This window comes from Chroicocephalus ridibundus, chromosome 20 (assembly GCF_963924245.1).
Source record: "Chroicocephalus ridibundus chromosome 20, bChrRid1.1, whole genome shotgun sequence".
Lineage (NCBI taxonomy): Eukaryota > Metazoa > Chordata > Aves > Charadriiformes > Laridae > Chroicocephalus > Chroicocephalus ridibundus.
Genome location: NC_086303.1, coordinates 2,044,290 through 2,072,282, shown reverse-complemented (window position 1 = coordinate 2,072,282; position 27,993 = coordinate 2,044,290). Strand labels below are relative to the sequence as shown.

At 57.5% G+C, this 27,993-nt stretch overlaps 1 protein-coding gene across 8 annotated transcripts; it reads right to left on the bottom strand.

Moving 5' to 3' along the window:
• Positions 1 to 54: 54 nt before the first annotated feature.
• AHCYL1 (adenosylhomocysteinase like 1) lies at positions 55 to 27,117 on the bottom strand. 8 transcript variants are annotated; one of them, XM_063356903.1, is made up of 17 exons: positions 26,798 to 27,116; positions 11,219 to 11,330; positions 10,694 to 10,837; positions 9,833 to 9,933; positions 9,436 to 9,538; positions 9,096 to 9,190; positions 8,130 to 8,236; positions 7,931 to 8,047; positions 7,652 to 7,715; positions 6,066 to 6,154; positions 5,515 to 5,585; positions 4,951 to 5,045; positions 4,768 to 4,866; positions 4,118 to 4,186; positions 2,903 to 2,981; positions 2,313 to 2,433; positions 55 to 2,166 (listed from the first exon to the last, which is right to left on the bottom strand). In XM_063356903.1, exons 1-17 carry the CDS (start codon positions 26,903 to 26,905, stop codon positions 2,160 to 2,162), a joined length of 1,581 nt encoding a protein of 526 aa, XP_063212973.1. In that variant the 5' UTR covers positions 26,906 to 27,116; the 3' UTR covers positions 55 to 2,159. The 8 variants fall into 8 exon arrangements, 7 of the variants coding, with proteins under 7 accessions (XP_063212973.1, XP_063212980.1, XP_063212979.1 ...); XM_063356910.1 differs by lacking the exon at positions 26,798 to 27,116 and adding an exon at positions 24,153 to 24,254; XM_063356909.1 differs by lacking the exon at positions 26,798 to 27,116 and adding an exon at positions 24,173 to 24,244.
• Positions 27,118 to 27,993: the final 876 nt, after the last annotated feature.

The following is a 27,993-nucleotide window of genomic DNA, read 5'->3' as shown; positions in this document are numbered from 1 at the left end:
GATTGCAGTTGCTCGCTCTTCCCAAGAAACTGCCCACAAGCTAAAGCGCTTCGGTTTTTCCTAATAGTTTAATTAGACTTTAATGATTTATTGCTCATCTGCAAGGATTAATATTGCATTCATTAAAAATCATTCATATACAAAATAAACCTCTCCCTCACGGCCCGACGCTGCCACCGCCATCCCCGGGCTCCCCCCCCCACCCCCCCCCAACCCCGACATGGCTTATACAGAGATGGAGCCCTTACGCCGAGGTTCGACCCTAAGGGGGGTGGGAAAGGGGGGGGGGGACCGCGACCCCCAAGTGCAGGGGATGGAGCGTAGGTCCCCCCCTGGGGAAGGGGGGACACCCTGGCTGCCTCCCCACAGGCGTCCATCCTGCCTTGAGTCCCCCCCTGGGGAAAGGGGGACACCCTCGGTGCCTCCCCCCAGGCATCCATCCCACCTTGAGTGTCCCCCCACCCCGTGAAGTTTGGGGGATGGTGGAGGGGACGCTGCGAGGCAGGCAATCCCCAAAAATCTGTGGGGAGAGCGGGAGAGCCAGCGACAGCCCAGGAGGAGAGTGAGAAAGAGGGACAGACAAGGGAGAAGGAGGGGAAAACAGGGAGGGGGGGGAATCAAAGCCATGAGCATCCCTCCCACCTTCCTCCCGTCCCTAGGAAGGAGCTTTGCAACCCCCCCGGAGGAAGCGGCGGCACCCCCAGCCCTGCAAAGCCCCCGGGGAGGGACTAAAAAGGCATTCCCGGGATGCGGGGGGTTGGAGAAGAAGGAGCAGCCCCGGTGACGGGTACCACAGCATCTCCATTATCCCTGTACCGGGAGATGCAGGCAGCGGGGGTCCTCCTTCCCTCCCTGCTCCGGGCTTTGGCTGGGGGAAGAAAGAGGCAATTTGGGGAAGATAAAAAAAGCAAGGAGCTTCCCCCATCCCAGGACAAGCTGCAAGAGATGGAAAAAAAAAAAAGAGAAACACGTCACAGGGAAAGGGGGATGAACGAGGCGATGAGAGCGGCCGAAACGCACTGCGAGAGGGGCAGGGAAGAGCTGAGAGAGCCCCGGGGCAGCGATGGGGAGCTGGGGGCTTTGCGCAGGGGTCCGTGGTGCAGAGGGCCCAGGCTGGGGTAGGGGGGAAGGCTCATCTCTGCGTCCATCTCAAAACAAGTGAAACACCCCCAAAAAAATGCCCCAGACACCCTTAAAACCACCCCGCGCTTCTCGGTGGGAGATGGGGCCGCTCGGACGCAGCCAGCGCCCGGACTCGACAGGCAGCCGCATCATCCCCCCCCTTTAAAACATCTCTTTAAGGATCAAAAAGGAAAAGAGGAAAAAAAAAATAAAATAAACAGACAAAAAAAAAATGTTTTAAACTCAATTAAGGTGCAGTTTGGCTAAAAAAACCTAGGAGAGATGAGGATAATGCTGGGTAAGCGACCCCCGTCCGAATTCAGATTAGCACCCTGAAACAGTGAACTCTCCCCCCCGTACCCAGCCGGCCACCAAACCTGGGCCAGCGGCCACCAAGCCTGGGCCACCTCGGCGCAGGGACGTTGGCCGGGCTTGGGGACAGTCACCTATTCGCGAGGTGGCCAGCAGGCGCCACTCTGCTCCCAGGCAGCGCTAGGAGCGTTGATCTAGCAGCTAAAACTGGGCTCTTTAAGGCAATTTAGAAGTTGCAGATAATCCACACAAAGAAAGAAAGTAAGATAAGGTAGAACAGCATCTCCGTATCTGCAGGGATCCCGGCCGAGACTAACGTGGGCTGGAAAGGTTGGGGGGGGGGGGGGAATAAAATAAAATCAAAAAAATCGCTGCAGGAACGAACTGCCCTTGGCACATCGGGAAAGGGACGCCCTCTCCGGGAGCCAGGGCTGGGAGCCACCAGCGGCTTCAGCCACATGAAAGCAAGAAGCGAATCCCAGCTTGTCTGCCAAGATCAGACAGAGATGTGATCACGTTAAAAGGGTGAAACCGAAGGTGGGGGGGAAAAGGGGAAGAAAAAAAAAAAAAAAAAAAGGGTGACCTTAAAATCACACTGATAAATGTAAAAACAGGTTGGTTGGTTGGTTTAAAAAAGAAAAAGGTAAACGAAAATAAAAACGATCTTTAAAAATAATCTCTCTAATGTTGCCTTGTGTGGTCTGGTCCTTCATGGGTATGGTCCGTCAGTATCTAGAAGAGAAGGGAGGGGACAGTGAGGCCGTGGGCGCTCGGGGACACGGCTCCTGGGAGCTGAGGCTGTCCCAGTGCAAGGAGATGCCCCCGCCAGCACCCACTGGGTGGGGAGACGGCAAATCCCTGCCCCGGCCAGCACTAACCTGTAGTAATTGGGTTTGAAAGGCCCGTTTTTGTTGAGTCCCAGGTATTTCGCCTGATCGTCCGTCAGTTCCGTCAGGTGGGCGTCAAACGAAGGCAGATGCAAGCTGGCGACGTACTCGTCTGGGAAGGGGGAGAGGAAAAAGGGGATCAGGCGTGCACGTCCCCCCCTACACTGCCGGGGAGATGATGTACGGACTCATCGTATGGCACAAAAACGGCGGGGGGCCACCTCGCTGGGTCTGGCTGGGCAGCCCTTGCCATCGAGCACCCTGGGTTCACCGGCACGTAAGCCTACAGCAGAGCCGAGCAAGGCTGGATGTGCACCAAAAGGCACGAGGGTCGCAGGAAAAACCTCCGAACAGGAAGGCTGCAGGATAAGGGACGCCTGTCACGCAGCAGAACATCAAGGAAAATAAAACGAACTGAATAACCTGCGTGTATTTTTAAGGTTGCTGTCTCTGCTGGCTTCCCTCAACTCATTTTCTCTCTGGAAGTTTTTTCCAGCCCAGGTTTGGCTTTCTCCTGACATCCAAAACCACTGGCCCACGGCAGCCCGGGGGATAAGTCAGTCCGGGTTCCCTTCACTCACCCATCTTCTTCGGCAGCAGGTACACGTCCTGTTTGTAACGGCCCTCGGGAGCGTTGTAAAGCTCTATCAGCGCCAGAGCCTGCAGAGATCACAGGGGACAGCCCGGGGACAGTCAGGGACGGCCACCAAAGCGGGCAGCGCTGGACACAAAGCTCTTGGCAGCGGAGATAAGGGTTTGGGGAGCCTGAGGCAGGGGGCGACCATCTCCAAAATGCCCTGAAGGAAAGGCTTCCACCTAAGGGTACATCCCTCTCTGGGTCTCCATAGTCCCACCGCCACCGGGGGAGGACCGGAGAGATGAGAGATGAGATGCCACCCAGCTCCTTTGCAGCTCAACGCCCCGGGGAAAAGCAGAACACGGACAGAGGAGAGGGGAGCAGCCCTAATTCTTTTAAACCGTACGGCTGCTGCGTCACGCAGAAACGAAGGGATTGCTCGTTTTAAGCTGGTGGCATCGCTCCAAAAACCACGGCCGCCCCTCCAGCAGAAAATAAAACTGCACCTCCCTCAAGTGAGGGCCAGGGCCAACTCACAGCCCCACTCCCCATCGGTTTGGACCGACAAGGGCGAGGATAAGGAAACTCCCCACCCTTAGCGTGGCTGTCCTCCCCCCTCACCACAGTCCCCAGCCATCAGTGTCGTCCCCCACCCCCCGCCGGTGTTTCCAGCCCAGTGGGTTTCTTCCATCGCTCGCAGACCGGGGGCCAACGCCGACTGCAGATCGCAGCGCGGAGCCAGATATAATCATCGTTTTCTTTGGGGCCAGGCAGAGCCACGACAAACGGCGCAAGACAAGCCGCGTCCGCGCAGCTGAGCCAGAAATACTCGGGAGCATTTTAACCACCGACCTCCAGATGCCCAAAACTCACCCCAGCGTGGGTTTTTTTGGTGATGTAGAAATCAAGAGTCCAAAGACAAAGCAAAGCCACGCTTTGAGGTAAGCTTAAACCTGTGCTAGGGGAGCTCTCTGGTGGCTTACGGCACAGCAGGAGCTCTGCCATGAAGCCTGGCTCATTTAAAAGCTCTCTCCCAGCTGTAATCATCATTAACTGCATCCCAGCCAGGAGGTGGTGGCTATCGTATCTCTGGCACCGGTGCCATCCCAAGGACCCATCCAACTGCGTGTTTCCAGTTTCTTCCAAACCATCCCCACCCCGAGACTCATGCGATGCCCCAGAGCATCCTCCACCCCTCGCAGCCCTGCAGCGTACGGACCTGCGTGGTGGCCGTGATGGAGAGCACGAAGGTGGGAACCGTGGAGCAGCTCAGGTTGAGAAGACGGCCCTAGGAGACAGGAGGAGGAGTTTGCAGAGAGCTGAACTTGTCCCCAAAGCCAAACCGAATCGAGTCTCGAGAGAGGATTCACCTCTACCCCCTCCCTGGCGCAGCGGGCAACCACAGCGCAGTGATGCGACGGCCACGTGCGTGACCAGAGCATTCACACTCTGCCTCAGTTCCCACCCCAACCCTTAGCTTAAAGGCAGGGAAATGTTGTGGTCGCTAGAAAGGACCAGTCCCTCCTGCCAGGAGAGCTCAACCGGGAAGAGGAGAAACCCAGCTGGTTTGCTGCACAGAAACCCTGCCAAAGCCAGCAGCAGCCGGCGTTTGGCTGATAGGGATGGCTCAGGGCTCAAAAGAACGGAGCCAGATGGCACCTCTGGGGCTGCATGTGGTATGTGATACCTCCCCCGCCTCAAGAAAAGGAAAAAAAAAACCCCAAAAATTAAAATCAAGAAACCCTTTCTTGAGCTCTGAACCTCCTCCTAGCACCCTTCCACCTGGTTATATCTCTGTTACAAACTCTGGCACGCAGTGATTTCCCGGTAGAGGCCCAAAGCAACGTTATGGCACGGTTCTCAGCCCACCTCGGCCAGCAGCACCACCCGCTTCCCGTCCGGCCAGATGACGTGGTCCACTTGGGAGCGCACCCGCTCCCAGGTCAGCTCCGGGGTCCGGAGGCTGGTCTGCAAGAGGAGGAGGAAGAGGATGGAGTCATCGCAGGGGGACAGTGGGGTGGACACAGCCGTCAAGGCCACAGGCAGACTCACCACATCGATCTCGGTGTTGGAGTGGCCCATGTTGCAGACGATGCAGCTGTTCTTCATCCGATCCAGGTGTTCTCTGGTCACAACGTTCTTGTTTCCTGCAGAGAAAGCACAGATGAAGCCAAGGCAGTGGAAATATAAACCCTCTGGTTTCTCCTTCCCTGCACTTGGCTCAGAGAAACTCAGCTTGGGGCAACATCACATGAACTTCCACCAGGATGAGAGTCCTCCTGGCCGTGACAACAGGTACACACACGGGATGAGCGCTGATCTTTGGTCCCATGAATAAACCAGGCTCTAGGAGACCCCAAAACATCTCTGGGGACACATGGCTGTGACGTCCCTCCTCCCAGGGGCTGAGGAGGACTGCGGCCAAACAGCAGACTGGGAGGGTAAAAGGAAAAGCTCTTGCCAGAGCGCAGCTACTGCTCTTGTAAAATTAGCAGCACACGGCAGCAAAGTGTCCTCCGTCCCCAGCTCCCCCAGAGCCCTCAAGACACCCGCTTGGGAATGACTGCTCCTTCTCAGCCTGCTCCAAGGCTCATCCATGACCTTCTCCATCCCTACCTGTGCAGGTGATGACGACATCCACCTGACGGATTACTTCACTCAGCTTCACCACCCGAAATCCGTCCATGCTGGCAAAAAAGGGGGAGAGGGACCACGATGAGGAGGAGAAGCCTGGGCCCTCTCTGCGCCAGGCCAGGAGGGATCTCAGGGCTGTTTTGCTGCAGCAGCTCCGACCCGCTCAGGCAGCAGCCAGGCTATCCTTCCACACCCCCCGGGACGCCAGATGCAAGAGGAAAGGCTACACAAAGGATGCGGTGTCAAACCTGCTCTCGCCAATGGCTGGAGGAGCCGGGGGACGTGTGGAGCATTCAGCCAGCCCTGCATGAACCCTCGAGCAGCCTTCCCAAGCCAGCTGGTGCAGGTGCCTACCGCCTGGTACCCCACGGCCCTCAAAGCTGCCCCAGCCCTTCCCCATCGCACCCCAACAAGATGTATAGTCTCCAAGGTGAGCCACAGATCCTCCTGGCTCTGCTTCAGCCTCTCTCAGGGTTTAAAGGAAGCCAGGGAGCAGACAAAGAGATGCTCACCAGCAGCACGTAACGTCTTACCAAGCTTGGAGAGCACAGATGGGGTCGATCTCCGTGACGTAGACGATCGCTCCCAGGGCTTTCAGAGCGGCGCAGCATCCCTTGCCGACCTGCCGAGGCAAAGCGTCAGCGTGAAGCTGAACACGGGACATGCCAAGCACTACAATCCCTTCCCTAAAACAGCTCGAGCGTGTCCCAGGCTGAGATGCTCATCTCGGCCATCTGCCTGACACCAGGAGCAACTCATCGATGTACCTGGCGAGTGGCACTTCTGCCGCAAGCCCAGCTCCCCCTCCAAGGCCACCAGCCCTCCAGCACGGCCACCAGCTGGCAGGAGCTCCCCAAAAGCAACACTCTCGCAGCCTGCACAGCCCCCAGCATCCCAGGAGCCCTTCCGAGCTCTCCTCCAAGAGGAGATTAAACCCAGTCTGGACAAGCATGCACTTCCCCCGCTTGCTTTTAAGCCAAAGGGGTTTTTTGGCATTCAGAGCTGTTCTGCACTCATCGGGGGACAGATCCTCCGTCCCACGCTCCCCGCATCAGCATAGGGGAGAGCAGAGCTCCTGGAACAGCATCTCTGACTCTACCCATCTCCTCTCTACAAAATTAAACAGCCGTTCAGTTCTCCACGCCACTCACCCACACTAACACCTGGATAATCTGCATGTACCCAGACTCGGCCCCGTTTTCTGACCAGCAGGATGCTGCCGGACAAGAAACATCTCCAGAGACACCCTCAACTTATCATCCAGCTCCAACCACAGGTCTACTGAAAACAGCCGGGCAGGGCGAACTGGGACTCCAACCCACATCCAAAGGGGAAACCAGTGAAGGTGGAGGGACTCCCTTGTTTTGACGAAGTCCAGTAAAACTCAAGACGGGCCCTGGAGACTACAACTCCCAGCACAACTCATGGCCGGAGAATGAGACGCCACCCCGGAGCGCCTGGGCGAGAGCCAGCGCAGCCTCTTGGTCGAGCAGAGCTGGGCTCCACTGGTGTCTAAATAAATTAGTAAGCGTGTTCCTGCCGGGAAGAGCATTTGCAGCTACTGCCAGGCCCTTCGCAGCGCGGGAAGATAAACACCCACGCAGACAGCGCACAGATGGAGGGAAGGTGTCAGCTCTCGGCTCCGTACTCTTCCAGGGCAGAATCATTTACAAGTTCGTGATACGATTCCCCTCCGCCAGAACATTATCCACCAGCAAGACACAGCCTGCCCCTCCGCCTCCTCTGTCACAGGCTCGGTGACAGCCGGGCTGGATGCTGAACTCGGTCCAGGGACAGCAGATGGAAGCACCCATGGGTAGTTATAATTCAGGCCAGCGTTCCCAGCAACTGTCGTATTTGCAGCCCAGCTAATCTGCAGGCAAACTGGGAAATCTGACGCTTGTTCTCCAGCCTCCCAGCAGGTTCTAGCAAGACTCCCCTGGTAATCGCTCACCAGGTTTGATCTACTCTTACATCAAGGGCATGTGGTCTTTGCCCAGGGAAGAAGCAGGGTGCTTCTGAATTCTGAATTCCCCTTCCCCTGAATTCAATGCAGGGGAAGGATGGCTCGAGGGGAGGCTGACTCACAGCTCCACCGACGGCCGCTTAGGAAACTCACCTCCCCATAACCACAAACCACCACTTGCTTCCCTCCAAACATCACATCCGTGGTCCTCTTCAGGCTGGGGGACAGAGAGAGACCTGTGTTGGGATTAGTCAAGCGCACACCGCTGACGGCACAGGGCAGCGCTCCTCTGCGAGAGCCCCCAAAACCAGGTCCTGCAAACACACAGCAAGGGCAAAGCAGCGAAGAGCCAGATGTCTGCCCAGGAGGAGCCGGAGCCCAATCCACCGGTGTGAGAGTGACAGTGGGGATGGGGAGAAGGGTTTTACTCACCCGTCCAGGATGGACTCCCGGCAGCAATACAGGTTGTCGAATTTCTGTTTGGTGACGGAGTCGTTCACATTCATGGCTGGGACACACAGCTTCCCAGCCTTGGAGAGCTGGTACAGCCTGGAGGAGGACAGAGGCAGGTCAGAGCAGAGAGCAGCAACCCGATAAGAGACCTCCGGATCAGCCTTCCCAAACCTTCTACCTGTGCACGCCGGTCACACTCTCCTCCACAATCCCTCGGATCTTCTTGAATACGTTGGGGTATTTCTTATAAACCCAATGGGTCAGGTCCCCGCCGTCGTCCAGGATCTAGAGAACAGGCAAGGAAGAGCATGGAGCAGTCAAGCTTTCCACTGGGAATAGCACTCGCTGGGGACAGGACGGAGCTGGAGAGCATCTTCAGGCACTGATGGAGGGCTGTTTGGGCAGAGGCCTGGGGGCCAGGATGCCTGGGTTCCCCTAGTTGCCAGCAACTGAGGGTCTGCTCTGAAACGCAGGGGATTTCTTACCCCCTGCATGGAGCTGCTGGATCCTAACAGGCTTTTCTGCCCCTGCTATTGCTCTGCAGCCTGGAAACGTGACCACAGGCAGCGCTAACTAAACAGATTGAGATCAGAAGGACGCCACAACATTCATGCCCTGAAAGCAAACAGTCGAGAGGAAGGGCTGCGGGAGCTGTCATGGCCCACTGACACACGCTGTCGCATCGTTAGTGATCACGGACCAGGCATCAAGGCAGTGAGAGGCGTCATCTGCTTTCAGCAAGGGAAAGGTTCCCCGCAGACACCCCTCTCTCTTTGGGAGAAGTAAGATGGGATCTGTGTCGGTTGGGGCAGCTCCCACAGGGCTGACCCTGCGGGGAAAGAGGTCCCGTGGTTTCTCGACTTGTTGGCAGCTCTGGCAGGAGGTGCTCCCGTGCCACTGGGCTGTACCAACTCAGGACACTGTCCCTGCACCTCCCACAGCCCCCACGGCCGCCCCCAACCCAGCTCTAGCTGCCGTTCTCTGGGACCCCCACTTTAACGGGGGCTCAGAGGCCTTTACACCACCAGCAGGCGCCCAGGCAGCCCCAGCAGGCTCCCAGGAACAGCCCCAGGGAGGGAAGGGTGAGGAGCACCCAGTGACCACTCCACGGAGGAAGAGGAAGGGCTGGAAGAAGGCTCATTACCATGTTGGCCTGCCAGCCATCTACGTTAACACAGCGGTCAATGCACCACCAGAAGTCATCCTCCGACTCCCCCTTCCAGGCAAACACGGCAACACCTAAAAGAAGAGGAGCACCCTTGGCATCTGCTGAGTTGGGCAGAGCTCTCTCCTGCTTGGCCAAGGCAGGAAAGCCACGGGCAGGAGGGCCGGGGGGCCACGCAGAGATCAAACCACAGCCCACAACAGAATCACACCTATTTATCCCTCCCTAAAAGATATTTGGTCCAAACCATCCCTCCGAGCAGCCGTCCGGGATGCGGCTGAAGAGCCAGGAGGGGCTGGAAGGGCTCAGCCGTACTCACCAGCTTCTGCCAAGGCAGCCGCCACTTCATTCTGGGTGGAATAGATGTTACAGGCAGACCAGCGGCACTGTGCTCCCAGCGCACACAGCGTCTCGATCAGCACCTGCGAAGAGAGCGGGGTGAGCGGCAGGCCCAGGGGAGCGGCGATGGGCACAAGCACGGCGCAGGGTCCCCAGCACAGCCTTGTGCAAGGGGGCAACGAGGAACCCATGAGAAATCAGCTCCAGCAAACATCGCCCTGGGGCAACACGGGCGGCAGAACCTCTCTAAGATGTTTCCAGAAAAGCGAAGGTGCCTCCTCCCACTGCCCGTGGCTGGGAAACTTAAGACTTTCTTCCTCAGGGAAAAAAAAAATGGTCTCTCCTACCCCAGATGCCCCAAATAAGCAGCCGCTCACCGCAGTCTGTGCTGTAATGTGGGTACAGCCCACGATTTTAGCTCCAGCCAAAGGCTTCTCCCCTTGAGCTCGTTTCCTGAGTGAAATCAGAGCAGACATGTCTGCAAAAGGAAGAGAGAGGGGTTTTAATGAGGGCTTGGTCCAGAAAGGCCCCTCTCTGCCAGACCTGCTCTCCTTTCTGGGGTCTCCCAGGCTACGTCCAGCCCCATGGTTTTTGCCAGGGTGAAAAATCCTCATCCCTGGCCTGGCAGGTCTAAACACCAGTGTCATTTGGCCACGTAACAAGTAAGGTCTGGGACAGGCAATGCCCAAGGCAGGTAGCTAAGGACAGTCGCCAGCCCTGCAGCAGAACAGCATCAAGGAGAAGCACCTAAAGAGGATGAAAACGGTGCTGCCGCATCTCAGAAAAGCTGCTCTAAGTGTGCCTGGATCATCTTCCCCTTCTACGGCTTTGGCAACATGGGTCTAAAAGGAGCCCCAAAGCAAAGTTACCCAATCACACCCCACTGGAAATGGTAACTCAGCTTCCCACAAGCCCCAGGGGAAGGGGTTGGGACTCTCAGTTTTCATGTCTCCGAAGGTGTTGCAAGATCCTTGCCCACTGAGGTTTCTCATCCCAAGCCACCAGAACATTAAACCCTGCAAGAGCTCGGCTGCTGTTAGAAAATGGATGCCACACGTCGTCAATGCTTGCTGTCGCGTCTAGCTCTTCCTCAAATAATCTGCTGATTTGGGAGGGGGGTAAGATGGTGTATTCAAGGCTGTAACAAGGGTTGTGGGGACTGCCATGGCTCAGCTCCTGGTCTCTGGGGAGCACAGCACCCGGCCACAAGCCCCGTGAACCCCAGGCTCCACTTTTACCTTGTTCAGCGATCTCGATCTCCCGGCGCCCGAACTCTGCCTGCTTGATGTTCTTCACACAGAAATTGCTGCTGCCTTTGGAGTTGGTTTGCTGTTTCTCGCGGGGGGACACCTCGTCATCAGAGCTGTCGGTGTAGGAGGCAGCTAAAGCCAGGAGAGGAACCCATGTTACCCCAGGTCTCGGAGTCTGGGGACCTCTCACCCTCTGGGCAGGTCTCAGCTACGTTTTGCTTCCCAGCTTTCATGCACACAAACACTCGTGGCTCAAACTACAAATCTCCTAAGGAAAGCCAACATCCGGAAGGAAACTGGCACTCTTGTTCCCTAAAATAACCCAGAGATAACTGGGTTATCGGCTGGTAATCAATGCCTGAGCCTCAGGAACCCCCAGAATTATCTTCTCCACAGCCAAGTACAACACACAGCACGGAGCATCCTGAGATGTGGTGTGAGTAGCGTGTTCGTAATGGTACCAACATTGGATTTGGGAGAGGACCACGCACGGACAAGGAGCTCAGCACCTACCGGAGCTGTAGCTATCGGTGGAAGACTGCGAGATGGAGCGGGACAGGGACCGACGGCCCGTCTTGGTTGGGAACTTGGTGAACTCCTGCATGTCATCTGCAAATTGGATTTGCTGAAAGTGCGGAGAAAGAGAAGCGCTAAATCAGCAGGTGCTCCTTAGGGCACATCATCTTCCCAGGTTATACGGGCCCGTGGCTCCCTTCAGTCCACTGTAACTACTGTAGTCGCAGAAATGAGCATCACCAAATGCGTCAAGGAACAGATTTGAGGCTACAGATGCCAACAATTCAACCCCTTCCTCTGCCTGATCATCTGTCACCAGAAGGTTAAAGCACATCTTATGCCTAAAACCTGAAGATTATTTAAAAAAAAAGCACCCAGCGAGGCTTGAAACATCCCCGGCTCCCTGAGGCTCCTCCAAGAAAGTCAGACTCCTTGTACAACACAAATACGGTGCAGCCCTCCAGAAAAGCCCTGTGCAGGCAAGAGACCCTGCTCCGACCCCAACCGGTCCCGCCGGATTTCTGCCCTAAACGTGTGGCAGCCAGAAAGCTGGGGTGGTCCCAGCAGAAACCCGGATCCCTGCTGCTTCCGGGCTCTTCCCCAGGAGCAGAGCGTCCCGCAGGTTAAAAAACACGGCGCATCCTTCCAAAACCGACACTAAAAGCGGAGGGGAAAAAAAAACTCGGCAAGAGAGAACGTTTCAACAAAACGCAGTTGACATTGCATTGGCTTTCAGGCTCCTCCGCGTTACAGATGTTTCCCTTGTAAGAGAAGCCCTAAAACAGCCACCCCTCCTTCTTCTCTCGGCCAGAGGCAACTCAAGGCTCCGGCACCTACCACCGGCTCATCAAATTCAAGTGCATTGGGCCGAAAGGAGGGGAAAAAATAGCCCCAAACTGCTCAGCCGCTGCACTCATCCCCTGTGATTAGCCCGCAAAAAGCCTTATTGCTGCTTCTGCAAGAGAAAGATGACGGAGATGAAAGGGAATTAGGAAAAGCGGCAGTAAATCCAGCCTGATGCCCCCCTCCCCGGCACACTGCCACGCAGGAGACCCTGACAAAGAACCCCGGCGCAGCCTCTTCCCTCTGATCGCGGCACTGCAGGATTTAATTTTGCCACTTAACAGGGATGAGATGTCATGGCAGGGAGTGGGATTAACAAAGCATCCCCACGGACCCAGGAGACCTCGAGAAGAGTCCTGAAGAAATCAAGACGATGGAGACAGACAAGCCTCAGTGGCCTCAAGGAGGGGTTTTCCTTGCCACAACCATCCCAAAAGCTCCCCCAAAGCTTTGATGCGGGAAATAGCCTTCAAGGGGAGAAGAATTAAACTATTTAGTTGAGATGATCCATTCCAGAAAGGAGGAATCTGCATAGTCTGGGATGTCTGCAGCACCAGGATGGCTATTTGGGCTGGGAAATGGAGCCGCGGTTCCTGGAGAAACCCAGCTGATGGGCCAAACGCAGCTCAGGAGGGGAAACAGGGACGTGAAACCCACCGTTCAGTCTAAGGGAGGACATGTGGGGTGATGTGGGGCGATGGAGGTGGCTCCGGCATCCCCTCCGGGAGCTAGCACCAGCTCAAGTCCATCCTCATACCCAGGCAGGCATCCCGGGCATTTCTGTGGGTTTTTAGCCAGCTCCTCCGTACTGGGTACGTTACAGCCTGGCATCTGCTTCCCAGACCAGACTTCCCAGCAGACGGCCTACAATTCTGACGCAAATTGCACGAATTTGCATTAGTGGAAGGAACAGGGAGGGGGGGGGTTTGGTTTTGCAACTGGTTTAAGGCGCAGAGGGAGGAACTGGAGGGCATCGTAACCTACAGCAGCGCTGGGAGAGCTGGGATGGAGAGATAAGAGGCGCGGGAGCACTTCTAGCAACATCAAATCAGACAGGTAACGGCAGTGTCCTCGGGGCGCGGGGCCGGAGCTGGCAAGCCCAGCAGTTTCCCAACCAAGGAATGACATTGCTGGAATTTGTTCAAGGTCTGTTGCTCGGATCAATCTTCCCCGGACAGCCCGAGAAAGGTTTGTGCCACCTCCCTGCTGGCATATTGCTCAGGGGCATTTCCAGAGGCGGGGAGGGTTGCGGGGGAAAGGGATCAGTAATTTCAGAACAGCAAGGTTTCCACCCCTTCGCACCCATCTCTTCCTCTGGCAACTCATCGAACCAGGGGGTGTAAACACGCCCCGTAAAACAGCTGCTGGCATTAAACCAGCTTGAAGTGTTGGCCGAGGAATTTTCTCCACCTCGGGGAAAGGTTTCCAGGGAAGAGGTGAATGCAGGAGGGGAGGCAAAAAAAAGCCCAGATAACCCAGGTTTTGCTGCTCCAGCCCAAGGTGTGGATGGGTGTCTGTCCTTGCTTCCAGCATCCAGGACGTGGGAACACAGGGCAAGGCACTCCCCGGCAGTGAAACACACTGCCTCCATGGTCTCATGGAGGAAAGCTCATTTGGGATGCGATGGGAAGGAGAGGGTGGGGATGGAGAGCTGCGCTTCCCCAGCTCCACGCCATCCCCACGCCACCAGGACAACCGAGATCTACCGGACACCATCAGGCCCTCCGGGAGACCGGCCGCCGGTGTTGAACCAGCCCCAAGGCACAGTCCCACTTTTCAGGAGAAACAACAGTTCTAGAAACGCAGGATTTGAATCCAAAGTGGGGGGGGGGGTGGGGGGAAATCACTGCTAAAGAAACCAAGTGCTGAATTAACCACAGTAATCCCCGCCGTGGCTTTACCAGAGCTCATCTGAACTCCGCAGCTTAGCAAAATCTGCCCTGTCTAAAATTATCATCAAACATTGCAAGCAGCTTCCGAATCCCATGAACTCTTCGCACATCAAACCCCCTCCGAGCCCGGCAAATTAACGCAGCGTCCGGCGACCAGCCGAGAGGAAGATGAGGGCGGACGGCGGGTGCCGCGGTCAAGGCAAAGCGACCGAGCCGACCCGCGACGTGCGTGACCATCGGCCGCGTTACCTTCCACGTGCCGGGCTCTCTAGCTGCATTAAGGCGACGGAGAAAATCTCGTAATCCCTCAGCTTGTCATGGGAATTTGAACGAACGGCATTCCCGGCCGAGGGCTGCGGATGAATCGGCTGCGGCGAGGTGGGACCGGGATGGGGACCGTCCGGCTGCGGAGAGCATGAGCGCAAAACACATCCCAAACTTCCTCCTTGCTGAAAGCGGCTTTTCCAACCGGGTGGAGCACAAGGGTTTAACAGCAAGGAAAATATTTTTTCATCCCGGCAATTCATGTCCAAGGAGACAAAACAACACAGCACTGATTTCTCTGCGCGGAAACAGAGCCGGGGTGTTTTCCAGCATCACCTTACAGGAAGAGAAAAGGGCTGGGGTCCTGATGGAGCCCTGTGCCAGGAACGGCACAGCAGGGATTTTTTTGGGAGATGTCCTATAGGAAAACACCAGGATCCAACATCTCCTGCCAAGTTTTTCCGCAAAGCAACGCCGAACGCAGCCTGCTCCCCGTCACACCTGCCAAGCCAGAAGTACGTTTGCTCCCCTTGCGAAACCTGGCGTGACCGTGCCCATTCCCACGGAGATCCCACACTCCCCAACAACGGCCATCGCTCCTTTCCAGCTCAAACCACCCCTCTGGACGCTGGGTCTGGCTGGGCAGGAGGTGAGGGAGGACTGGCCCTGCTGATACACCACTGCATCCCAAAAAATGGGTCAAAAGAGGGTCCCCTGAGCTCTCCCAAAGCAAACACCAACCACCTTGTTTGGCTGCACTGCCCGGTGCTTCCCGAAACCACCACAATCAGCTTCAACGAACCTCTCCTTACGTTAGAAGGTACCTGCCCATACGTGGGCACATCGGCTGGGCAGTCCCCAACCCAGCAGCACACGTGCCCCCAGCTCATACAGCCTCGTTTGTTTAATTATTACAACATAGCAAGGGCAAACAGATGCCAGATCTGGACTGATACCATCTAAACGCACCGGCAGTTCGTGACTGCTGGGTGTGCCATCCTCGGTGGTTTATCTTGCATTTTTCCCCAGCAGTCAGGCTGGAGAGCAGCTTTTTGAGCTTACCGAGCAAGAGAAGTTCCCCCAGCCCCCGCCTCCGAGCTGCAGAGGACTTTGTAAATCCAGCTGGATTTCCCTCCGGCACAGATAAGCCAGGCACGTCCCTCTCACACAAGACGACCCCACTTTTTATTTTAAAACTCTTTGCATCCCCAGAAAGGCTGCGGAGATGAAGCTCGAGCTCCTCCGCCGTGCTACGCATCCCCGATTGCATCCTGCGCAGCCTCGGGGAACAGCGGCGGAGCAGGTTGAGGAAGGAGAAGGAGGAGGAGGAGGATGAGGAGGATTTGGAAAGCATCCACCAACCCACAGCCACCCCCGGGGCCACACGCTGACCCCGTTCACCGAGGCACAGGCTCCACGGGGGAAAGGACACGTGCCGGGGAACGGCTCCAGGCTCCCATCTTCCCACCACCAGGTTTGCCTCAGCAACCTTTTTTTTTTTTTTTTTTCCAAATTATTATTTTTCATTAGAGACAACGGGAGTGACGGCACATCCACGGTGGTGTAAAAGAGAAGTGCCCTTACAGCCACCTCTGCCCCAGAGTACCTGGGGGGGGGTACGGGAGTACGAGAGGAGGCTCTGCACTTCGCCCAAGATGAGAAGGAAGCGGTGAACCACCCAAAACCCTCCAGCCTCCTAAATTTCCTCCACCACATCCGTGGACGTGACGACGCAGCGCAGTCGCCCAGGGACAAACGGTAAAATCGCAGCAGAGCACGTTCTCGCAGCAACACAACCAGCCGGAAAGCAAAAAAACCTCTGTAACCCACTTCTGCCCTCCCAGGAGAAAACCTGAAAGGATCCAGGGTCCTGGGACCTTTCCTTTGGCTGCAGAAAGTCAGCAGCCGCAGAGACCAGGACTATTCAAGGCAGCCAATTCCCCTTATTTTATCTCTTCTCCCCAACAAAAACTCTCCGGCAGAGGCAGGGAGGGCACTGCCAGTTGCCCACGCCGCTAAGGCAGCCCTGATGCGACCTGTCTTTTAAGTTCATCTTTTCTTTGTCGTTCCTGGAAAATTCAGCCAGACTGGAAATGCTTTACAGCTCAAATCAGCACTCATCCTCCTCACCGGCCCCGCTGGCACATCGGACGCGATCAGCAGCTTGGACCAGGGCTGGGTTTGACAGACCTGGAGATGGACACCTTCAAACGCCCAGGATTCGTTATCTGCAGAAGCACCGTTTCCTCCCGGGTAGCTGCGACTGGTTTTTCCACGAGGAGCTGGGTCCTGCCGCACTGACAAGTTGTTTTAATCCACTTATTTGCAGAAGCGAGTCACCGTGTTCAATCGACGCAGCAGCCAGGGAGGGAAGAGGCACCCCCAGGGGCTGAGGTCTCTTCAGCCACGCATCAGTGGAAGGAAAAAAAAAAATAAAATAAAATAAAATAACCAGCATGAGGCTTTTCTTCTCTTCTAGGTCAAAAAGAAGAGCCGAGCAGCAGGTTTACTTGTGCCACCTCCTCGGAGAGGGGACAGCACTTTTCTGCGCCCTGCTCCAGCCACCCAGGTCCCAAAGGGGACCCCAGGCTTCCTGACCAGGGGGAAAGTGCCTTCCCCAAAGCCACCCACAGCCTCCTGCCATGTTTGGCCACCTTGGGATGAGGGGCTGAAGCCATCCCAAGCCCGCTGGCCACAGGTTCCCAGTTTCTCCACCCCTGTGCTGGCCCCAGGGCTGGCGACAGTCCCGCCGCGGCCAGGGGAATTGGTGAGCGCGGCCGCGCCAGGGCGCTCGGTTTGTTTAGAGGACTTGGCTGCCGCTGTCCTCGGAGCCCCCCTGCCCTGCTTCCAGGCTGGGAGAGCAAGTCCCTGCTCCCGCAGGAAAGCGTCTGGACACAAGGCAGGGAACCTGTCACAGCCCCCAGCCCTCCGGGCACACAGGGGGAACAACACTCCCGCTCCACTACCCAGCAGGACACAGGGATTTTGGGGGTGAAAAATCATTAAGGCAGACATGGATGTTTTATGGTGAGGTTACCCAGCCCTGGAGGGGGATTTCTGGACCAAAGCATCCCATAAAGACGGAAGGAAAGGAAAAATCAGGTACTCGGAGCAGAGGGATGGGGGCACTGGGATCAGTAAGGCTCTCCCCGACCGCGCACCATCCTCACCCCCAAACCAACAGCAAGGTGAGGTTTTTTGGGGGGGATTTGGCTACGTGATTCATAAACCACCCTGTTTTACCACCTCCAAGCTGCGGCCAAGCGAGCCGGCACGCACCTGGACGACAGGCAGCTGCACGAATTCACAGGAGGTTGCGGCCAAGCTCAGGGGACAGCCAGATTCCCCATTCAAACCAGCTCAGCAGCAAAAGATACCCCAGCCCAGCACGCCAGCCGGGCGCCGGCCGGGGAGGGGGGGTGGGATTGCATTAGCAATGCCCCACCGTGCTGCAGGGATGCTGGAGGAGCCCATCGTCAGCCGGGTGCTCCGCAGGGCATCTCCTGATCCTCCACACCCGCTGGTGGAGCACCCAGGGCCCTGGGGAGAGCTAGAAGTGGCACAGCCCCGACTAGAGAAGTTACATGGAGGAGCAGGACCTGCTTCTGCTCCAGGTGTGGCCTTTGCAACAGGAGGACTTTCTCCTGATGGTTCCCCAAACCTTTAGAAGAAACCCTCAGAGTGCTTTGTTCGGACAACACAGCTGGGAAGAGCTGCCCGAGGGTGCTGCGTCGCTTTGGGGATGGAAGCGGGATCAGCGTGGAATCCAGCGCCGCTTGGAGCTGTACCTGGAGCTCCCTCAGGGTTCACAGGGCAGGTTTTTTTTCCTCTCCGGAGAGGCAGAGACCTGCCTGGCAATCTCCCCGCCGCCTCCCCGAACAGGAACCGCAGCCAGATCTCTGCCTGGAAACCTTTACACCATTCCCGACAAGGAAATAAAGGGCACTGAGGACCTGGCAAAGTAAACCAGCCAAGCCCTGATGGGCCAAGCCCTCCATCCTTCCCTGGCAGAAAAGGGCTGGTTGGGTAAAGCACTGGGGGGGGCGGGGGGGGGGGGGGGGGAGTTTCCACGAGTACAAGAGGAGAATTGAGGACTTTCACACGAATCCCAAAGCTCGTCAGAGAAGAAGAAACACCAGGCAAGAAACGGGCCCATTCCAAAGATTAATAGACTGTAAACCACCCGCAAGATTTCAGTCATCACGGGCATCACTGTAAAGGCTAGTTAAAGGAAAAATAAACAGAAGGCGGGATTAAATAAAATAAATGTGATTTTGAGTGCCCAGCTGTTAAATAGTAACCGGGAGTGACTGCCGCCTTACAAACACCTTGAGGTCAAAGGTGCGCTGCCTCCAGCAAGAGCAGAGGGAAAGCTCCCCACCAGCAGATAAGGCATCGAGTCCTTGGACTCCAGGAATGGAGGCAAAGGCTCGCTCCCAGCTTTGCCGCAGAGGGATATCTCCTTCACAGCAGGAACAGCAAAAGTCCCAGACTGGGATCTTTCAGGGCAGTGAACTCCCGCGGCGTTCCGCAGGTTAACGTTAGGAACCCAGCACGGCTACCGGGACGGGCAAACATCGCTTCCCTGCAGCGCAAAATGCCATGGGTTTAAAGACATCTCAGATTTTTCAACCTATGGATTCATCTGCGGCGCCCGCGCAGCCGTGTGCCCGGGGCACAAAAAGTGTTTGGGCAACTGGGTAACTGGTATTAATTGGGAGTTACCCGGCCGGGAGCACTGCGTGGACAGGACTGCGGGTTAAATCGTTTGCAGCGACAAACCGAGGACTAACGGCCTCAAACAGGCTGGCTGGCCGCTTCGGGGCTGCAAGTCCATGGAACTACGCGTGTGTGCGTTAGAGCTGATAGGGAATCATCTTTAATTAGCATCGATTTTTAAATTAATTTGAAAACTCCTCTACAACCACAGCTGTGCAAGACCAAAGGAAGGCTTGGAAGTGCTGTCAGAGGGCTCGGGCAGCTCCACCACACGCATCTGAAGAGAGGGTTCGCCACCAAAAAAAAAAAATAATAACCAAACAAACAAATGGAAAACCCCAAACCTCTCCTCCATGATACTTAAGCGGCCCGTATTTTGGGGAAGGAAACGGCCTACCTGGCAGCCCCCCTGCCTCCTTTTCTCCCCCAGAACCAGCTTGCGCAATCCCAGCATTTCAAGAGCTCTTTTGGTCTTTCAAGAGACCAACGCGGCGAACGCCAGGCAGGCGAGGCTCCAGCTACTCTCAGCTGCACTTCGAAGACCCTCCATCCCTGCGCCACGGCTCTAAGGGAGAATGTCCGGCAGCATCAGCGTGGAAAGGGGAGCAACCTGTTTGCAACACGTGCCAGAGAGTCAGGAAATACAGCTGTGCAATGGGAAAATTGGAAATACATCCTCCCCCTGCCCTGCCTGATCCCCAAAAGCCCCTCGCAGTGCATCACCTAGAGCTGCCCATTTCTCACTTACCAAAATACTCTTATTTTTCAGCCCTTCAAAAGACTTTGATTTTGATGCCTCTGGTTAGAAGCAAGGCAGGAGAGAAGCCCCAGGCTTCAGCTTAGGCTGTTCACCGCTCAGGACCCAGAGGAATCACTACCAGGATGGACAAATATCACGCTCCCGGACACCGACTCCTCGTGTCGGAGCAAAGCCAACCCCTTTCTGCAAACAAATTGAGCCCCTTTCTCTTAAGTGGGGCAGAAGGGATAAGAAGTGACATCCTTGGGATGGCGAGCTTGGAGAATATTTGGAGATGGGGCCAGTTAACGCGGGGAGATGCAGGCTGCGCTGCCTGCAAGAGGCTGACGGCTCCAAGGTCAACAGGGATCGGCCAGATGTTCTCGCTCCAAAAAAACATGCCCAGGTTGGATGCGAGCCTCTCCCCACGGTGCAAGAATGTACGAGCTTCGGGGCTCCCTGCAGGGAGGTGAAAGGAGGAGACAGAAAACAGTAGACGCAGGTTGAATCTCGCACCCCAGGCCAGCTGGAAGGAGGAAACCAAAACATGAATTTCGGCAAGGCAAAGCCCTGAGGAACCTCCGTTCCAGGCTGCCTACCTTCTCCCTCCCTCCATAGAAGCCTGGAAGGAGCTATTCCCTACGCCCACACCTTGTAGATAAACCAGGCTCCCGCAGCCCCCACCCAAATCACGGCTCCTGAATTAAGGCGGCTCCTCCGTCGGGCACCAACGGGTCCTGCCAGCCAGCTCCGGGTCCGCGGGAGGCAGCCAAGGGGAAACTGTACCCATGAAGCCACCTCCGAGGACGGCGGGAGCCTCACCCGAATTACAATGCAGGCTGTTTGACGAGCTGGAACATCATGTCCTCGGCCACCTAAGTTCTTTGGCTGTCACCAACCTGAAGTAAACAGAATTCTGCAGCAGCAATAAGCTCGTTACCAAGGCCACCGTATTGATCCCGAAGTGTAATTAAAATTCACAGTTCCAGCAGCCCAATGCAACAGGGCAACCGGGGCAGCCTCCGAAAGGCATGAATAGCTCCAGCTTCCGCATCCCGCTTTCTCGGAGGCAGGGAGCCCACTTCGGGCAAAATACAGCCCGAAGTGGCAAAGCTTTCTCTTTGGACCATCGACCAAGACGCCCCAGAGCACCCGTTCCCCATGTCGTGCCCTGCCAAGGATTAACCACACCGAGGAATGGTTAAACCACGAGAGGTGATGCTTAGCCCAAGGCGACAAGGGTACGGTGCAGACCAGGTTTGGGCACTGCTGAGGGTGGCCAAGTCCCCGTGGCCTTGACAAGGGGCTCCAGCGTACCCTGCTGAGATGGTAACAAGATGCGCCTCCTTGGTGGGACTCCCTGACCTTCCTACAGCAGCCCCCAGCCCCCCATTGATCCAACCCAGGGTCCCATTGAGAAAGAGCGGGGTCCCGCTCGACAGAAGTGTTAGCACAAGGTCCTTTGCGCCCGCAGCAGGCCCCGGGGACAGTCACCTCAAGTGTCACCACCATCTGCTCAGTGAAGGTGAGTCAGAGTCCCCAGATAAGCAGCCCTGATCAAAGGGCTCAGCAGGAAACGCAACAAGCCCTCTGCAAACGCAGACGTCGCCCGCAGGAAGCTCCTGATGATAAAAGACGCGGCCAGGCACAAGCAAATCTCTTCAGCCGAGTGCTGCTCCGAGCGGGAGAGTCCCACACCTTCCCCTGCTCACGCACCTGGGATGAAGCGCTCACCAGCTCCTCGGAGGAACGATGAGGACACGATCCTCACCGGCAAAGCCCCACATCCAGGCAGTTGGTTATCCGAAAGGATCAACTCCAACCTGGCCTTGAAGAGTGTAGTTTCCAGAGCAAAAAAAAAAAAATCCCAGCCTCAACCTCTAGCAAGGCGCAGAGGAACAGGCTCCAACATTTGCACGGGCTGGAAAACACGGTGAAAACTGTTCAGGTCCCAAAGAAAGTATTGTGATAGGCTGGTCCTTAGCAGAAGATAATCTCGCGTTTTGGGAAAGGCTTAAAGAAAACACGGCGCTTCTGCTGCCAGCAGACTTCCCGCACTCCGGAGCTGGTTGCCCACGTGGGAAGGAGCCTCCCACCAGCACAGCGGGACTCGCAGGAGAAGCAGCGCTGCTCAGATGGGTGGTCCCCACACCCACACCGTCAAAAGATGACAAGAGATGCTTCCAAAGACTGCAGAGAACAAACACCCAGCTCCTTTCCTATCTCCAAAGGCCAGCCATCAGAGTGGAAACCCAGCCTACCTCATGGGACTGCAGGAGAACGGAGAAGCAAGAGCCCCGCGCCCTGGCACATCGTTTTGAAGATGGCTTGTGTCTGTCAGACCTCAAAAAAAATCTCCCTTCTTCCCAGCTTTCCCGTTCAATAACTTAATGAAGCATCTTCTGACGTTGCAGTAGTGCTGGGTCACAAGGACAGGCCTCCCTTCTGGATAGTAAGAAGCTCCAAAAAGCCAAAGTGAGGAGGAGGACCAAAGAGCACCTTATTACAGAAATAATTACGATCCTGTCATTTAATATAGCACCGCCAGTGACCTGCCTGCTCCCAGCCCCCAGTAAATCATCTCCATTCAAAACAGCCTCGTGGTTTGCTCTCACCGTGGGTCAGGGTATGGCCAGCTCAGCCTGTGACCATCTAACCACAGCAACGTCTTCACTTCCCAGGGTTTTTCCACACTCCAAGGAAGGCCAGACCCATCCCAGCTGGTCCACACAGAGCAGGATGAGCCTTTCAACTCATCCCAGCCCAGGCAGCTCGTCAGGAGAAGGAAAAACTGCAGGGAGAGGAGTGCGAGAAAGCAAAAGATCGGCGGATTTGGGGAAGGAAGCAAAGACAGTCAAGTGTACGGCGTCTGGCTAAACAATCAGGAGAGGAGATGGTGGCCGCTGCCCTGGACAAGCGGACAAAGGCAGTGGATTTATGAGCAGCCAGTCAAAGGGATGAAATTAAAGAAAGAGGAAAAACGAGCGGCTCCAGGCGCTCTGTCAGTACAAACAAGGACAGTCTCGTCCCCCTGACAAGACTGAAGGGCAAGGTGGTTTATTAGCACCCGGCCTGGCAGAGCTGCAGGGACCTGAGATGACTCGGGACTGAGAAAAATGGGGCAGAAAACCCGGCTCTGGGAAGGGGCTGTGCGCAGGGCAGGGAAACAGCAGACTGCAGCAAGGTCAGACACCGCTCAGGCAGGGGGAGAGCGGCTCCGCAGGCAACAGCAAAAAAGCAGCAGGAGAAACGATGCTCCAGAGAAAGCGTCCAGCCCTCCTTAGGGAAGGGCAGCTCCCCATGGACTCCGTCCCCCTCTCCCCAGCCTCCCCCAGCTCCCATCTCCTGCCACCCCCGTGCCAGGGCTCGGGATCGCTCTCCCTGCAAAGCGGCAGTGCTGGGCATTAGCATTCCCCGCCGCACAGCCTCAGCGGGATTCCTCCGGCGCTGGCATCCGCAGGGGCACAGCACCAACCCAAACACACGGGCCGCGGGCTCGCCGGCTTCTTAGGGCACGGGGAGGGGTGCTGTGCAGCTCACCTCCCCGAAAGCACATCGGAGGCTTTAACCCATTTCACGCTCCAGGCGTGCTGCATGAGTAAGCAGATCTGGCTGCAGGGCGTCCGTCTGTCTGCCTGCCGGCACCTAGGCGTGAAGAAGCCCCCCCAGGACGGCAACCTCCACGCGACACGGACGCAACAGGGAAGTGACAGACAGGGACAGCACTTGCCAAGCCCCGCTCCGTCTCGTCACCCATCCCTAAGCACGGCGATGTGTCCTGCCCGCTCGAGGGCACCCACGGCTCAGCTCGGCCGGGAGTTTAAGGCTCCGCCGACTGACTGACGTGGATTTGGAAAGCAACTGCTGTCAAGGGCACCTACGGTCTCCCGGGAGGCAGAAGAGCAGATGCCCGGATGCCACGGTGATGGCACACAGGGATCTGGAAGAGCACAACCTGCCCTTGAGCTCTCCCTTCAGCCCCACGCTCATATTCACTTCACCACAAGCCTCAGCGTCTCCAACCCGCCCCCGGCAACATCAAGGCACCCACTGGAGAAAGTAGAAAGCTCAGCACCGCTCACCTCTGCCTTCAAACCACTCCCCGCCAAAGAACTGCTTTGCTCTGGCCAAAGCTGGTGTTATTTTGCTGACAGCCCCATTTCCCACAAACTGCAGCAAAAAAGGAACTTCGGCAGAGCCAGGCAACCCCAGCTCTTGGGGGGAAACCACCCCATTTCTGCAGAAAGGCTACAGCTCCGCTCACCTCGAGTGTGACGGCTCCTACTTAAATACCAGACTGGATCATATTTCATCTCTTAGTCTCTTACCTCCCGCTGTTTCACTTTTTCACCTTAAACAAGTCACTGACAAGAGAGGAAACAAAAGACGTCAGCGATCCCCCAGGCTGGCTGCGCAGCTCGGGTGCCCCCGACGCAGCCTGCCAACGGCAAGGACGACGCTGACTTCTTCTCACCACCCGTGGGGCCGACGTGCCTCCAGTGATGCTCCCCCAGCTCCAAACTGGCCACGGGACGCCAGCAGGCTCACGCCGGCTCTTCCGCTGCACACTGGCACCTTCCCCGAGCGCCAGCACAAGTTAAGGTTCCTCTTTGAAAAGCTATTCAGTGGCAGGTCACACGGAGGAGACGGAGCCTGCACTAAAGCTTGGCCACATTCCCACCCTCCCCATCTCCAAACGCCTTACGCAAACGGCATCGGCAAAGTTCAAGGAGCCTAAAAACCCAGGGAGGGAGCTGCTTCAGCAGCACGCCACGATTTCTCCCGACCTCAATGCTGGTAAATCATCTCTCCCAACCATCATCTTCGCTGGCCTCTGACCACGCTGAGAGCTCCGGGGGCAGCGAGCGCAAAAGTCACTTCGACTTGCGTTGAAACAAAAAGGCGTTTTAATGGTTTAATTGCGATCCTGCTTCGAAGGCATCTGAGCTGGGGCCACTCCACATCTTATCTCAGGAGCGCAATTCTCCCTTCCTCGTCCTTTTATCCTTCTGCCAACGCCTCCGCTATTACCGAGCGCCATTCGCGGTAACTAGCCAGGCAAGGAAAACAGTGGCCCGAAGCATTTTGTTCCTTGACCTCAGCCACATCGCACGCTCCCCAAGATCTCGCTGGCTGCTGATGTTATCAGCCTCAAATGTCATGTGTCGCTCTGGGCACCCTTAATATCATCACCCAGCCAGGAAAGGCTGCAGCAACCGCCGAGCCTGATGGCGGCTCCTCATGCTGTGCGTACAGCAGCGAATTCAAGGTGATACAACATCCCACCCCCCCCGAGACATGAGAAAACTTTGCCTCCGAGGATGCTGGATCGATTCCCCCCTACACATACATCGCGTTTCTTTTTATGACGCATATTTTGCCCCCATAGGATATTTCAGGATTAGTAGTTTGCTCCCCCCTCTCTCAGATCAGCCGGCCGCAGCCTCGCACTGTTAACTCCCCGGCTTTCTGGAAGACGACGGTAACGGAAAGGTAAAAACAATCCCTGAGCCTGAGCTGTGGTGAGCCACCGCTGGAAGAGGCAGATCCCAGCTCCGCATTCCTCCGCTCCTTCCTCCAGGCTATGTCCACAGCCCGGATAAACAGGGTCGGGGCGCAGGGAGACGCTCCAGACCCCTGCTCCCCAAAGGCAGCCGTGAGCCTGGGTGAGGAGAGACGCCTGGAACGCAGCCGATGGACAGCAGCCCCTCCAGGAGGGTCGGACACTGCCCTAATCCCACCACCAAACGGAGGAGGCAAGAAAGGAGGAGAACGTTCCCATTTACTGTGACTGCTCTGCCTTTGCTTCCAGCGCGGAGGCAGGCAGCTGCAGCCCCGGGGGGAACACCACGTTCAGCACAGCGGGGACCTCCGGCCGCGGCTGCGCGGATCCGTGCAGCGCTGGGAGCACAAATCCTGCCTCACTGGTAGGACCAGGACTTCAGTGGCACGTTACCAAGCCCAGCAGGTCCGCACCAAGCCAGGAGTGCAGGTCTCCATGCGCTCACCCATCTAAAAGCCGGTTACCCATGTTAGTGGAGGTCCTGTACCCTGCCAGGGCGGCATGGCCAGTGCTCGCCCACCCGCGGTGCCACCCGTACGCCCCGTAAGGGCGTACAAGCACCCACGAGCACGACGGATGGTGGGGAGCAGCACCGGGAGATCTCAGGAGCTCCTGCGAGAAGGCCTTCAAGAACGAGAGGGTAAAGAGGTGACTCGGGAGAGCTCGGCACCGGGGGCTGCTTGGCAGCCTCTTCCCCAAGCCCAAAGGTGCTCCCACTCGCACCTCCAACACCCCCCCACCCCCCCCAGCCCCAAAAATTCCAAATTTCCTCCTGCCGCCCTTCAGAGTGACCTACAGCAGGATCTGCAAGTGACTGCTGCCAGTTCATCTTATTTAATGGGCCCCCCTCCTCCCGTCCCCACCACTGTCACCTCCACGCACGCAGCACCCACAAGTGCTCCCATCACACAGGGTCCCCAGACCCGCTCCCCCGACCTTACCTGTCCCCTTGCCCGGGGTCACCCTGTCCCCCAGGCACCCCTGTGCCACAGCCAAGCCCCCCACTCCGCTCCCCACCTTCCCCCCCCCCAGAGCTGGACCAGGCCTGGCCCCCACCCCCCTGAACCGGGCCACATCCCCCCCCTATCGGTACCAGCCCCCCACCAGCACCCCTTCACCCCCAGCGAGGCCTCAGTACAGACCCCTCTCTCCCCGGTACCCAATCCCTCCCCATTCCATCCCAAAATGGGCCAGTATCCCTCATCCGACACCCCCACCCCCGACTCGGCACCAACCCCCCCCCCCCCCGCCGTACCAACAGCCCCCCCTCACCGGTACCAGCTCCCTCCCCCCGCCGGTACCAGCATCCCGCCTCCTCCCCGTCCTCGCCGGTATCAGGCTCCCCCCTCACCGGTACCGACGTCCCCCTCCTCCGCTGAATGGGGACAGGCCCCCCCCCCTTCCCAGTCACCCGCCAAACTGGCCCAGTTCCCGCTCTCCCAGCGCCCCCACACCCGTGCGGGTGCTCCTCCCGAAGCCGGGCCTTTCCGCCCCCACCCCCGCCGAACAGGGGGCTGCTCCCCCCGAACCGGGCCGGCCCCCGCCGGTACCGCTACCTTCTTGGGGGCCTTTGTGACGGTGGCCATGAAGGAATACTTCTCGGCGTCCTCCACCTCCTTGGCCTGCTTCACCTCCTCACCGCCGGCGGGCTCCGGCACCGACATCCTGAAGAGAAGGTGGCGGGGCGGGCCGCCAGCGGTACCGGGCGGGGGGCGGGCAGGCGGGAGCGCCCCCGGTTGGGCTCGGTTTAGGCCGGTTGGGCTCGGCTGGGCCCAGCCGGTGCCACGGCGGAGACTCCGGTGCCGCCGGCGGGCAGCGCGCTGCGGATGGGACTGCGGCCGCCGCGCTCGGCGCCAGGGGCGGCCCTGCCCGTGACGTCAGCGCGTACTGACGTCAGCGCGCACCCGCCGGGCAAGTGAGGCTGGGCGGCGGCGCCGGGAGGAACGGGGGGGCGGCGGGGCGGCGCCCCCTGGCGGCGGAGAGCGGGGGCGGAGTCGGGGGCGAGGGGGCGGAGCCATGGCGGGGGGGTCTGGAGGAGGGGGCGGGGTCTTTGGGGCGGGGTCTTTAGGGGGCGTGGTCAAGGCTGAGGGGGCGGAGCCGGGGGGCGGGTCAAGGGAAAGTAATCACGGAACAAACGCTAATTAAATCATCAAAAAACCATAAAAGATAAAACAAAAGGAGGAGTTTTGTTTCTTCTTTTTTTTTGTTTTCAAGAAAAAGAAATTTGAGTTTATTCGGGGGGGGGGGAAATGTTAAATGGGGGGGGGGGGGGGATTAAAAATAAACCGGGGGAAAAAAATTAAAATAAATCACGGGGGGATAAAATAAATGGGGGCGGGGGATTGAAAATTCGAGAAAAATGGAGAAATCGCGGGGAAAAGTCGAACGGGGCGGGATGGCGGCGGGAGGGGGGGCAGGCGGCCCGTGGGAGCGGGGGGGGGGGCTGTGGGTGGGGTGGGCGCCCACGGGCCCCCTCGCCCTGCCCGGCCCGATCCTGCCCCGCTCTCGCCTCCGGGCCCGGGATGGGAGAGGGAGCCCGGGGATATCGGGGGGTGGGGTGCGTGGTCCCGAGTGGGTACGCGGTTCCGGGGGGGTGTGCGTGGTCCCGGGGGGGTGCATAGTCCTATGGGGGTGCCCAACCCCGGGGGGGTGCGTGGTCCCATGGGGTGCACAGCCCCCAGTGGATGTTCAGCCCCGGGTGGGGGCTCGGTTCAGAGTGGGTGCACGGTGCCGGGGGGGTGCGTGGTCCCAT